Raw genomic sequence first — 13,865 nt, 5'->3', positions numbered from 1 at the left:
AGCTGTTTTGAACAGAATGGAATTAAATTTGGGAAATTAGGTGCTTAAAGCCATTGGTAGGGTTGGAGAAGTAGGCTCAGGCTGGACCTCAGAACAATCCCGCAGAAGTGGTTGCACAGATGATTACCTTTGCCCCATATGGAAACTAAAAAGCTCCTGGGTTAACTTCTGCTCCAGGATCACCCTTCTTTAACCATGATTTTGAGATCAGGAGACCTCTAGCAGAGCCGTTGACTCTAGAAAGATTTACACCTCCTACTTCTGCTGCAGCAAAATGAATCCCTTGTGCACCATCTGCTCTATCCCTGCTTAATCACTTGTGAATTTTGGTCTTATTCACACACGTCTGATTGGCAGAAATAAATCACAGAGGAGTCTTGGGAAGATAAAACGTTTAGATTTCTAGCCTTTGTGGTATAAGAAAGTGAACTAGAAGGAAGTCAAAAAGGATACTGAGCAAGTCATAGAGACAACAGAATCCATTTGAGTAAGCTAGTTTCAGGAGAAGGAAATTGTTTAAAGGGGTATTAGAAGGCCAACAGAGCTCTGGGAAGGCCAGGGATCCACGTTTTAATGCTTCACATCCGGGATTTGTGAAGCCAAGAGCAGTATCTAACCAGCAATGGCAGCTCTGTCAGCAGGAACCCCACACAGCATCTGCTGCCTCTGCCTCCAGTCTTGCGTGACTCTGTTCTACCTTGACACTGTCAGTAAGTGCCACGTATCTGGGATCTAGTCTTAGAACACTCCACTTGTTACCAGTTTTTGTATTAGAGTGCTTTTGATTATAAGTGAGAAAAACTCAGCCTCATATAGTTTAGAATAATGAATAGATGTTTTGGTTATATTAGGGTTCTTAGTTGCTAAGTACCAAATTCACTATATCTAATTTAAGCCAAAAAGCATATGGGATATTAGGTTCTCATAAAATCTTTGGGAAGACTAGAGAACCAGGTGTGGATGCTACACTTCCAGAAATAGTGGATAACCCTGTGCTCTCTGCTGCTTGGAATCCATGATGTCAAACATGGAGGTAGAAAGATCAACACAGATGCCCCAGAAGAGTATGATATCTCAGCTCTGTTCTTGCCAGACTATCCAGTCTCCCCTCATGCAGCCTTATCCGCATGTTGCTCACTTATATCTAAATGTCACTCGTGCTTGTCAGCTTGGTTAAATCTGGCCCATTAGTCCAGATCCTTGTTCAGGAGTATCTGGGGAAAAGTGAAGGTCAGCTAGAAGTGGGTTGGAAATGGACGTACAGTTTCTGCCACCACTTGCTTCTTTGACTGCTTAGCATCCATCCTTGCCTTCTGTAATGCTTCTTTTCCATACATCAACTTTTAAACAATAGTAATTATCCTTGAATCATTCGAATATATGGTACTGTTTCCTCCAATGGGGAGGCTTGATGTCACAACATCCGTCTCTGGTTGATGCTTTTTCCTCCTCTGGTTTTAGTCATAACCCTGTCTTTAAAGCTTGTACTTTCTGCATTAAGTTATAAAGGTAAGAAAACCACCGCCAACAGACCTTATATGAAAATAGAAAGGGAATTGGGTACAGAAGGTAAATAATTACACTGGGCAAGGAAAGGAATAAAGATAGCTTCTTTAATTTTCCTTTCTCCATTTGCAGAACTCTTCCTGAGGCCTTTGCTGTCATTCAAAATAGGACCCCCTACCTGCCTTTCCCTTGGTATCTTGGTTGACCAGAGTTCTAGTGGGGTGACCCAAACCTTCATTCCTGAGGTCCTGAGCTCTGGGTTAGGAGCCATGTTCTGTGGCAATAAGTCTGTGTGTGGTATTGAAGAAAAGGCATATCATATCTAGAACAATTGTGTATTCAGTGAGAACAGATAGCTATTATTCCAGGATGCTGAGTCTAATCGAACTGACATGTTACCAGGAATATGCCATGTTGGAGGCCCAGTGTCTGTGTTCCTTGCAGATTAGATACTTAGAGTAATCAGATCAGATTTGCTGAGAGGACATCCATGTGGTGACATAAATGTATAATCTGTCTCCTTACTACTGTGTCCATTTTGTATAGGTGTCCTTTGAGCAATCTTTGAGTGGCTAGGGAAAGAGGCTGGCTGATAGCCATGAAGGAGACCAGCTTATCCAACTGATGAACGAGAAACCTCCTCTACAGAGGAGGCTTTGTGAGCGTGGGGGCTCAAATATCCTCACGCTCAGGCCCACCCTCAGATGTCTGTCCCACAAACCTCTTTTCTAAACCTCATTGTTACAAGTCCTCTGATTCCTTTCAAGTCCCCAGTCATTGTGACAAGTTAATAACCATCGTCCACAGATGGGCATGGATTAGCACCTCTCCTGCAACTCAAAGTAGAAAAGCAGATGTCCACTCGAACGTTCTGGCTCCTAGGAGGCTCTTCCTTCTTCACTGTGCTTCAGAGTCACTCCTGCTCTGGGCTGAAATGCTGCAGCAGTATAATAACCATGGAGAGCCATCTGCCACATTCAGAGTTTTTCCTCCGCAATTGACATGTCTATGGAACTTCCATGAGACCAGACTGAGGGCTGAGGGAGAAATGCCACTGCCTCAGGAGTAGAGACACTGAGCCATGCCCTGTACTCCTCGTGGATGAGGAAGAGTGGTGGTCTGAGTACAGCTGAAGAGGATTTTGTGGCTTAGATAAAATCTGGCTCATGGGAGGCTCAGGTTACACCATTGCTTGGTTTTCTTTTCTCAGGCTTCCAGGTAAATTGCGTGTCACACAAAGAAGAATCGTTAGGAGATAAAGAGGTCTTAGCTTGCTTAAAACCCTAGGAGGCAGTTCGGTAACTGTCCTGTGAGGTTCTGCTGCGGTCGGCTCTTTTCACCGTCCCTCACTTTCAGCTCCATTAGATTGCTTGTTAAATTGGAGAAAATTGTATTTGCTTTAACTGCAATCCAAATACCAGCTGTGACAATCTGTTCCTGTAAGGAGACCACATTAGTTGAAGTTGCCACCCAATTAAGCTTAAAATAATTGCCTTTTTCTAAACTCCATTTATTTTCTCTTCAGGCCAACCAGGTGAGTTAAATGCAGAGGTGATAGGAATGGCATAGATGCTGTCCTTGAGGGTCACAAAGAGACCCCCAGCTGCGCCGCGGTCTGGGAAGTACTGCTTTAACTCTCTAACCCCAGTGGTACATTAGGGCAAGCTAGATGGGAGGCAGAGTGCCGAGTCACCTACCCATAAAATCTGCCACAGCAGCTAAAACTGAATGTCACCAGTCATTTTGTTTGAAGTTTTGATCTGCTCTGATTTGCATCTTGGATGACTAACAGATCTCCTGTTGCAGGGGAACATACTGAATATATTCTTTATTTGTGGGTCTCATATGTAGAGGCTCATTTTTCCATTTTTGAATAATTATGGCAAACAGCAAAGGCAGGCTTCCTATTTTTCTAATATGAACTACACCCGGCTATGTTCTTTTTCAGAGATTTAGGTTTTCATTTTATTTACAACAAAATAGGTCAAAATAGAGCAGTTTTGAAAAGGATGAGAAATATGCCAGAGACCAAATGACACCTAGTTGTAGGTGGCATCTTTGCAAGTTAAAGAACTCAGGCCCAATCTATTTAAATATCATTTCTAAAAGTTTTACTTTAACCCCACCTATACTCTGAGAAAACCTTTTCTGAGTAACTCATGAAATATTATCAGTCATAAGGCTTATTGTTTTTAACAAAATGGGAGTTGAGAGAGATGGAATGTGTTGTCTCTAGCTGAGTAGAACTTGTTTGGGGACCATTTACTAAGAAGTAATTTCAGTTTTCTCAAACATTTCTTTCAGAATGCATCTTCCATGTGGATATTTGCCTCATTATTGTAAAGAAGTGATTTTAAAGGAAAACAGTTTCTACAGTAGCTTGTTTTCATTATCATGTTAAATATTTTTTCAGCTCCCTTGGAAATCGTTGACTAGCATCATTGAATATTATTACATGTGGAAAACTACTGACAGATACGTGCAGCAGGTGAGTTTTTCATATTGCTACCAACACGATTGCACTGAAGTGAACTTTCTGTTTTGTGTTAATATTTCTTAGCTATATACTTAATTTTAAATTTGTTTGCTTTATCCTTTCTAGACCATTTTAAACTACATGATTTCATATCTTTATTGTTTTGAGATTTTAGTCTTAATATTTTCTTCAGAGTCCATTATGATAAATATTTTGGAAAGATGGCAGGGAAGGATACCACTAGAGAGGTACTGTTTTCCTTGCAGGTGCCTGGTCCTTCATCTCTTTGTGAGTATAGTTGACGGGAATGCCTTGAGATGTGTAAAAGAGCCTCTGAAACCTCCTCATGTGTGATATTTGTACACCCCTAAGTCTTTGATCTTAACTGTGGTAGTCGGTCTTTATCAGTTTGATGCTTTGGTACTGCACATAAATTTTTCTCCAAAAATTTCTCTAAAAGCAGGGAATCACTAATTTTTTTTAATGCTTCCCAAATGTACCAAATTGAGTAATCCTCTCAGTTATCTATTTTGAGTAATATTACTTCTGTAGAAAGGTATAATTTCCTGACGTGACCCTAGTCAATACTTGTTTTTATATTCTTCTGGTCACATGTCAGAACTAGTAAAGAAAGGGGCAGATATATTTAACACAGACATTATTTTTCCAAAGTGTGTGATTGGATGCTATAAATATACAATTGAAGGATCACTTTAAAAATTACCATAGTGAGTTGTTGAGACTGTGAATATTGAATAGATACCCATGGCTTGTTAAATTTCTAGAATCAACACCATATATAATTCAAAAAGTGTTTATTTCAAACATCTTAGGTAGCTGTGAAGACCATGTGCTCAGGGAGCCTGGGTAATTCAGAGTAAAACGATTTCCTGCAGATGGTGGAGATGATGGCATTATGGATGGTTGAAACGTGTTTGGAGAAAATTATTTCCAAATATTCCAGTTCCTTCTTTAAAAGTTTTGTATCCTTAAATGCTTCTGTTTCCTTCTCATTGAGAAAATGGAGGATTGCCTTGTATGGTTTCTATTCTGATCTGTCTTAATTTTGGATGTCTACCATACTTATTTTTCTTCCCTATTTGCATTTGTTATTTATGTTGCTCAATCTCTGGACTTGATCATATAATAAAAATTTTCCCCATTCCTTTCCTTGCATTTGGCTCTTAATTGGTTCCTAAAAATGTGACATGAGTTCAGCCAAGCTTTAAAGTACACCAACTGTCTCCCAGCACTTGAGGGTAGATACTTGTTTAATTGGACTTAGATTAGTTAGTCTCTTTCTTTTGCATGGACTTTGGAAACTAATCATCTCCTGAATGATTTTCTAAAAGCAAAGATTATTTGTGTTTTTTTCCTCCCAGAAAGGTAGAAAAGAAATAAAATAGAAACAAAATTTGAAAAGTAAAAATGGTTACTTTATCTGTTCATCCATTCATGGAAGAATGGATAATAGAGTTGTTCATTATTTTACTTTTTAAATTTATGTCTAAAATGTTGTTAATACTTGGGAGTTCTGTGCCTCAGAATTTTTAGTATCTTTTCTTACAAATTACTGCACTTTAAGAATATACACATGAAAGAAAAGCTCATCTTAAAAGGCAATTTTTGAATTGTGCTTTAATATTTTATTTTCTTGTGGATTTTTAAAACGAATTAGTAATAATTACTAGACATTGTGTGTAAAATATTTTATCTGTCTTTTGAATTAGAAACGTCTAAAAGCAGCAGAAGCTGAGAGTAAACTGAAACAAGTGTATATCCCAACTTAGTAAGTAATGGAAATCTTTTAAATTTTTTGCCTCGGAATTAATTCTGTCAGAAACAAAATATGTACATTTGGTCAGTTTCAGCCAAATTTGAATTTCTTTATGTATCTTATTTTCTTCCACTACAAAACACAGTTTGCTTTCCATTATAATGCCACTACAATGATTTTTTAGAAAGAAAAATGGTTAGTGGGAATATCCCCAAGTAGACTAACAAAAGGACCAGAAGAAAAAGCCATGTACCATATTTATATCAAAGCTGCAGGAAAAGTGTTAGAAAACTAACCTATGAAACTATTATTTGAAGCAAATGTGTTTCAGAAAGCTAACATCTTTTGAAACTTCTATATTGTATAATGTATTTTGTTGGCTTAATGTGCATTGCTCTTTTGAGGTATGTTGTTTATTTGATTGAGGATTTTACATTGTTTGCTTGGGAAAGGTCAGGGAAAGCAATTAGAACCAAACTTTGTAAATATTGGTTAAGCAATAAACAGACTTCGATTGTTTCAGATGCCTAGCAGTCTATCATTATTATCCTTTGAGGTTAGAAATCATTGTCATATCAAGATGAATGCCAGTTTTCTTTTCATTAAATCAATTATCTTTGTTTGAGGTCTTTAGATTTTGACAGTTCATTTGTTCAGGAAAATTTAGTTTATTGAGCACCATGTATGTAGTGCTATCCTAGGTTCTTTGCTGATTAAAATGAAATTTACTACAGAGTTCTATGTATTGATTCAAGATTTTTCCTCTTTTGAGCTCAGTACACTTGTTTTATACCTAGCCTTTTGTCTGCTAAATTTTGATATATTAATACATATTTTTATACGTAGGAGTCTCATGGACAATGAATTGTGATATTTCTTATGAATCTTTTATCTCAAGGCAGAAAACATGTAATTTACACAGTCTATAATTTTTATTCAGAGCTGTAATGTCCCTTCTGCAGAGTGGTTTCCAGTATTTTAGTAAATTACATAATTTATTTGACTAACTTTTGAAAGACCAACCCCCCAAAGAAAAAATTGTTGTGGGAGTAGCGGAAGTATATAGTTCAGTGGTAGTGTGTGTGCTTGGTGTGCACGAGGTCCTGGGTTCCATCCCTGGTGCCTCTGTTAAGGGGGAAAAATCTGTCGTGATTCCTGTGTCTTAGATTTTCAAAAGCACACCAGCTTTCTTATACTTTGCAGGTCTGTCACATCAAAGGAAAGGTACATTTGACCAGTTTTCACCAAGTAACCCAGATAATTACTTCTATTCTGTTTTACATTGACTTTTGGAGTCTTGATCTAAGTCAAGGACCAGTGTGCAGACTAAATCTGACCTGCCACCAGATTTTATAAATGAAGTGTTATTGGAACACAGCCATGTTCATCCATTTATGTACTAAGTCTCCTTTTGTGCTACAATGGCAGCATTCAGTGGTTGTGACTGAAATTGTAATACCCACAAAACTTAAAATATTTACTCTGCCAACCCCTGATGAAAGTGAATGATTTTTAGAGATTGAGGTGGAGTTTCTAATGATACTTTTTCTAAAGGTAATATAAATCATGTATGTAAATAGAATATAGGTAAATAGAAGTTATGAATCTGTATTGTTGAGTTGGATAAGAATCTGAGTTCTTTGAAGAATTAATTCTGAAACATTATTTTAAGACAAATAATAGATTAAGAATTGTTTTATACTGTCACTCTTTCGAGTCTGGCAGTCTCCTGTATGCAAGCACTCTGTTCAGTACTGTTCAGTTAAGAAGACAGGTTGTCTTTCTGGAGCCTACGTTCTATTGTGGGGGAGACAAGCCAAACAGCTAGTCACCCAGTGTGGTGAGTACTGTGTTGGAGAGGAATAGCTTTTGTGAGTGCATATACTAGGGGACCACTCTCAGTTGATGCCGTCAGGAAAGATTCCTTGAGGAGGTGAGTTTGCGTGAACTCTGGACGAGGAGGAAGAGGAGGAATTAACCATGTGATGGAGGCTTTCCAGGCCAAAGGGATCATGAGATGGGAAGGGGCAGAACATAGTTAAGGAGCTGAGAGAAAGGCAGTGGGGTTGTTGTGAAGAGAGAGTGGTGAGCCACGGGAGGCCAGTATGGTAGGTAAGGGCCAGGAGTTACTCATCTGATGAACAGCGGAAATGGATTTTAAACAGGGAAGTGTCATGATCAAGTTTGTATATACTTTATGATCACTGGCTGTATTTTAGAAAGTGGTATGGGGGAGGGGAGAGTGGCTGTAAGGAAGCCAACAATGAAGTTCTTGGAGAGGAAAGTTGGACCTAGAGCTGTGGCCTGGAAATGGTGTGCTGCTTAGAGGTGACTGACTTGTATGGAGGGATAGACGGGAGATGTCAAGTTGAGTCCCAGGTTTCTGGCTAGCACAGCTAGGTGAATTGCTGTGCTGGTCACCAAAAGAGGTGTTGAATATGCTGTTGGATATATTGGTCTTAAACTCAGGGGAAAGTTTTGGGCTAGAGGTACAGATTTGAGCTTCATCCGCATATAATATTGTGCTTAAAACTATGGATGAGATTTCTTAGGAAGTAATGAGGAAAAAGGTTTTGGACCAAACTTGAGTATTTCTTGGACCAAATCTAGTATTTCTGTATCAGGTAGAGTATGGTAACCAGGTGAGTACTTTATCACACAAGTTGAGAGGGAAGTATGTTTCCAGGAGGGAAAGAGGTTAACAGCATCAAATGCTAATGAAAACTAGCCAGGGAATTTAGCAACATAGAGGTCATTGGTGATCTTCAGTGTAGTGCTGAGGACTGCAGATAGTGAAGGTTGGAAACTCAAGATAACTGGCCAGAAAAGGCAGTCGAGAGAGAGTTCTTGGCTTTGAGGGGTGAGTTGGGATAGAGTAATGAAAGTTTTTTAAATAGGAGAAATATGTTTACAAGTTAATGAGGAGGGTCCAAGAAAGAATCAGTGTACAGTTCTCAAGAGGGCAGGAGGGGTGGAATCTGGAGCACAGACGAAGAGAGGAAAAGTTTGGGCATTAGCTAAAGGAAGGGCAGTTTCATATAATGCAGCTTTAAAAGTTTTTTTTAAATGTATTTATCTTACAGTCAAAGTTTATTCAGATGGTCACATTGACATCAGCCATTTGTCCCCTGAGAATTAATCTGTAGGTACCTGGTTTTACAAAACATTTTAAGTGGTTCACATGTCTACATTCAGTCTTTGCACGCTCGTTTTCCTTTTGTGATGATTAGAATTAAGGTCAGTGTTTTATTCAGTCAAACAACATTCTAGATTCAATTGAATAACTAAAGTCATGTTTACTCTCATTCTTTTTTTCAGGCAGCTCAACTGCAAGTTCGTATTAGCTCCTTTTCAATGCGTGTATTTAGCCCTGGGTTAAATGACAGAAATTTTCATATTTGGGGGAAGCCTTTTGACATTATCAGCCATTTGACTTCAAGGGGCCATCATTTCTATCTATATAGTAGGTTTAAAAAATAAGAAATATTTTTACATACCCCTGGAATTCTTAATCATTATAAATCACGACTTTTCATTTTGTACGTTTCCAACTGAAAACTGTAAGAGGAGAAATTCATTCTGTCTAGGTTAAAATGTGTTTTTGAAATCAACTTGTCTTCAAAATACATTGCTGGCACAGATTAGAAGTGTAAATAATAGCCCTGTCTATAGAATGGGGCCCTCGGTGCACACATAGGCTAAATGATGCTTTCTGAGGTGGTGATGGGGTGTCACCTAACAGTTACAGTAACAGCACCAGAAAGAATTCTTAATTTGTCATCAGGCCAAATTTACATATTAGGCTTTCACTGGTAAATGTAAACGTGGGAATGAGAAACAGGAAAAAGGAAACTCATGAGCCTACTCTGTGGGGAAATTCCAAGTGTCTTGAAGGTTGTGAGCTCCCTTAGTTCAGTAGCCACAGGAAGAAAGGGTGTGGTCTGCATTTAGTCGTTCAGCATTCTTCGTTTCTAACAAATAATTTGCTAATTGACTGCTTATTTTCTGCCCAGCAAATAGACATGAAAGCTTCTCTAGAATGGAAGTTCCTTGATGTTGGCACTTTGGTTTACTAGGCACTGAATAAATATATGTTGAATGAATTATGAGTGTATTGAGGACATGTTATGTACACTTGTGCAGTATTCTTGGGTATGACTTTTAAGCAAGGGAGTTAGCTGACCTAGATGGGGAAAAGTTAGCCATGTTTGCACAGTAAATACCAAGGTAGTCTAGGCTCCATGTTTCTGAGGAATTGTAGCCTCTGGGGAATCTGATAGATGTTACCTTTTTCCTCTAAAAAAAAGAAATAGCTCAAAATACACGTGTTGGTTTTTCTAATTTCAAGTTATGTAATATTCCTCATTAAAAACTCTATACATAGTAGAAATCATGAGTGGTCACAATATCCCAAAATGCTGACTCACCTCTAGAGATACACCCTGTTGATCCACAGTGTCTGTTGAGCTTGTGGCTTTCGTGCAGTTCCCTTGAGAGCCAGTGGGTAGGGTCAGCAGCTGTCAGACCAGCAGCAGGAATGGGACAGTGGTTTTCTCTAACCACAGCACACTGCCTTTGGCTTCATTTATTTGATCCAAAAGTTATTTTATTTTCTCAGCAGAATTTATGATAAGTGATAAAACTTAATAACTTATATCTTTCAAAAAAGCATCAGAGGGTGTCCTCAGGAAATTGTTTTGGTGGAGAGAAGATATGGCTGTATTTATTTCGTGAGTGTCGGGCTTAAGAGACTGGCTTTTACATAGTCTTGGTTTGTAATGATTAATTGTTTTGGTTCATTTTTACTCTTACCAGTGTATTTCATTTTCACCGAACATTCAGATGTTTATTTATGTGTAATTAAGATAGATCAGTAATGAAATATAGAGCCTTTTGCTTTGTTATACAAGTCATTTTTATCACTTCACTTTATATTTCATTGAAAGCAGCAAACCAAATCCCAATCAGATATCCACCAGCAATGGCAAACCTGGTGCTGTGAATGGAGCCGTGGGAACCACGTTCCAGCCACAGAATCCTCTCCTTGGGCGAGCCTGTGAGAGCTGCTATGGTAAGTTTTCTCGAGCAGAGCAGTTTTCTCCCTCCTTTGAGACTGGGGTGGGTGAAGGGCAGGGGACTCTGCTGCCCCTGTGGGGTGCGAGGTGTGAGGGTTCAGTGCGGCACAGAGGCCTGCACAGAGAATTCGTAGCCTCAGTGAGCAGATGCACCTCCTCACCTTCTGCCGGGACGCTGAATCTAGGTATTGGGTTTCCTTTGGTTTGCTTCTGTGATGTCCTGTGTTTGTTGAATATTCCACAGCAGTGTTTGCTAAGCTGCGTTCAGAGTTGTTACTAGCTTTGTGCAAACCGTGGTCCCACAAAATACACCAAACCTCCTTTTGGAGTTTCTCAGTATATTTAACAAATTAAAGGCTCCAAAGAATTCTGTGGGAAAGACCGGTGTGTGGATACACTGCTATTTATAGTCCTCAGACCAGGTTTCCTCAGAGCACTGGTTTGGAAGATGCTGTTCTGTGATGCTTGCTTTTGGCCTCAGGGCCCTGGTGTACTTTTCATTATTTATTCATGTAAAAACCCAACAGACACTGGCAGTATTATATCTGCCCTTGATGCTAAGTTGGGTTGGTGAGATGAACTGTTAGGTAGTCAGTACATTCTTAATATTTATTTAAAACCTCAGAAAACAATGTAATCTCTTAAATTGGACATTGGTGACACAATCATCTCTTTCTTTCCAATCAAAGTGGCCTCGTGTGGAAGAAGAAAGGACTCTAATATTTATTAAAAGTCTGCTTGTTGCCCAGTTTTTGTCTCTCAGCAGCTCTTTGGGGTGAGGGGTAGCCTACTGCCATAAGGACATAGGGATAAAGAACATTTGTGACTCGGCTCCATACTCCACTAGAAAAGGCTTTTAAACCAATTCATATAATTATCTTTCCTGCAACCAAGGAAGGTGTGAGCCAGACAGATTACTGTCTTCATAGAAATAGCACATGTCTAACCATTTTCTGCACCATGGGAGAACAAAGGGAAACACTTTGTGGAAAATCAGATTCTTTTAGTCAGAATTTTACATGGATTACATCATAACTGTTTTTGAATTGGGAATTCTTAGATTTTGAAGTTCACTTATATTTCAATGAAAATGAATAGAATCTTATAAATGGTGGCTTAATTTTGACTTACAAACTCCTTTCACATTAAGTATAGTCTCACATATCTCTTTAAATAGTTACTCCATTATTTTAATGTGTACATGACAAATAAGCAGTTTTAATTTTATAAGATTTATTTTATGTCTATATATTTGTCTGTCATAAAAATGTACCTTAATATAACATACATATAAGATCTATCTTTATATATAAAGAAAGATAGAATTTGGTGTTTTCTGTTTGTCACTCTTTAACTGAATTTTAATTAATTATGTAAAGGGAAAGGCATTTGTTGACATATTAAAATGACATGTAATGATTTATTTGGGTAAAAATGTATATTTAAATACAAGTGGCATTTTATATTCAGAATCCAATAGGTTCATGCCTAATATTTAGGTTTCTTTTTTAATTTTTTAATTATTATTTTTTAATTGAAATGTAGTTGATTTACAACATTAGTTTCAGGTGTACAGCAAAGCAATTTGTTTATGCATAAACATACACACACATACATGTTTTCAGATTCTTTTCCATTATATCTTATTACAAGAAATTGAGTGTAATTCCCTGCCCTATATAGTAGGTTAAGATTCTTAAAATTTGTGTTTAAAAAAGAAATCAGCTTTTTTTTTAAATTATAAGAGGAAAGGTTTTAGGCTGCTATTTGCAAGGAGTCCTCCAAGAATAACACATGATGGGTGCCCAGTATTATTTTCGATAATTCAAGTGCAGTTTGATTGTAATGGTCACTATATTTTTTCTCTCTGACATTGGTTTGTTAATGTGTTAGTTGGTACCTTGATGTGCTATTTGAACATTTTGATCTGATGAAGGTAACTTAGAGATCAGGGGAAGAATATTCCAAGGCAGACTTAGAGAATCATAATAATTTTTTATGTACTTTATTAACTTAATGTTTAGTGTCAGTGTTTTCTATTTTAAACTTAAGATCCCTTGAGGGAATACTTTAAATGTTATATAGCAGTAATTTAAACTGCAGAGCAAAATAAAACAGGTTTATAGTGTTTAGCTAAGGAATAAATCAACCAAGTTATCAAATCTTGTAAGCATGCTGTGATCTCATGCACATGCTCATTTGATAGGGACTAGTCTGGAAAGGGATTCTGTTTTTAAAGGAAGAAATAGTAAAATAATTATTTTATCTATTGATTAAAATAAAGGAATGGAAAACATACCGCTTCCTGTCAGACTTCTGCCTTTATCAGTGGGACCCCTCTAACCACCTTAAACCTTGAGGTGGTTCTGAACCATTGGTTCATAATAATACTTTTCTGATAACTTATTTTCAGACATGTACACAATAAAGGATATTTTAAATTAACAAACAAAAACTCCTTCAGTAGCACAACATATAAGGGTACTTCCTCTAATTACTCTTAATAGGGGCCACAGGCACTTAATAGGGGCCACAGGCACTTGAAATAAATGGCTTAATGAATTCTGCCTTGAAAAATACATGCGCCTATGAGACTTTCATCTTTGCCTGGTAAACTGGGAGAAGAAAAATAACATCGTAAACTAAAGATGGCTTTGGAATATTTGTGAGATATTTGATTATATGTGTGTTGATGTTACAAATAATACCGCATTCTTTGTTTCTTCTTGTTTTTCTTCCATCTTTAGCTACACAGTCGCATCAGTGGTATTCTTGGGGCCCACCTAATATGCAGTGTAGATTATGTGCAACCTGTTGGCTCTATTGGAAAAAATATGGAGGCTTGAAAATGCCCACCCAGTCGGAAGAGGAGAAGTTATCTCCCAGCCCAGCTGCAGAGGTACATGAGCCTTTTTAGCATTGAGAAATGTCGTATGTTTCAGTGGTTAGATCACTCCTTGAAAACCCAGAAGTACAATATAGGATAACTTAAAAACAATCAAAGAGATTATAGCTAAACAGCACCGAAATG

The 13,865-nt window shown here is 37.8% G+C and overlaps 1 protein-coding gene across 10 annotated transcripts in view; it reads left to right on the top strand.

Annotated features, from left to right (window-relative positions):
- The window catches only part of MTA3 (metastasis associated 1 family member 3), a 135,989-nt gene that overhangs the window by 100,692 nt on the left and 21,432 nt on the right, over positions 1–13,865 (top strand). For 7 of the 10 annotated variants that reach the window (XR_010384205.1, XR_010384206.1, XM_064494539.1 and 4 more), the window contains 4 exons: positions 3,920–3,994; positions 5,713–5,771; positions 10,706–10,830; positions 13,582–13,733. Coding sequence is in view for 8 of the 10 variants with exons in the window: in XM_064494539.1 (XP_064350609.1) it covers positions 3,920–3,994; positions 5,713–5,771; positions 10,706–10,830; positions 13,582–13,733 (411 nt within the window). In the remaining 2 variants the exon portion in view is untranslated. The remainder of the gene's footprint in view (positions 1–3,919; positions 3,995–5,712; positions 5,772–10,705; positions 10,831–13,581; positions 13,734–13,865) is intronic. The other 3 variants (XM_031466921.2, XM_031466918.2, XM_031466922.2) reach the window with 1 other exon arrangement.

The sequence above is a fragment of the Camelus dromedarius genome, chromosome 15, assembly GCF_036321535.1.
Source record: "Camelus dromedarius isolate mCamDro1 chromosome 15, mCamDro1.pat, whole genome shotgun sequence".
In the NCBI taxonomy this organism is placed as follows: Eukaryota; Metazoa; Chordata; class Mammalia; order Artiodactyla; family Camelidae; genus Camelus; species Camelus dromedarius.
This window is presented reverse-complemented; position numbering and strand designations above follow the sequence as displayed.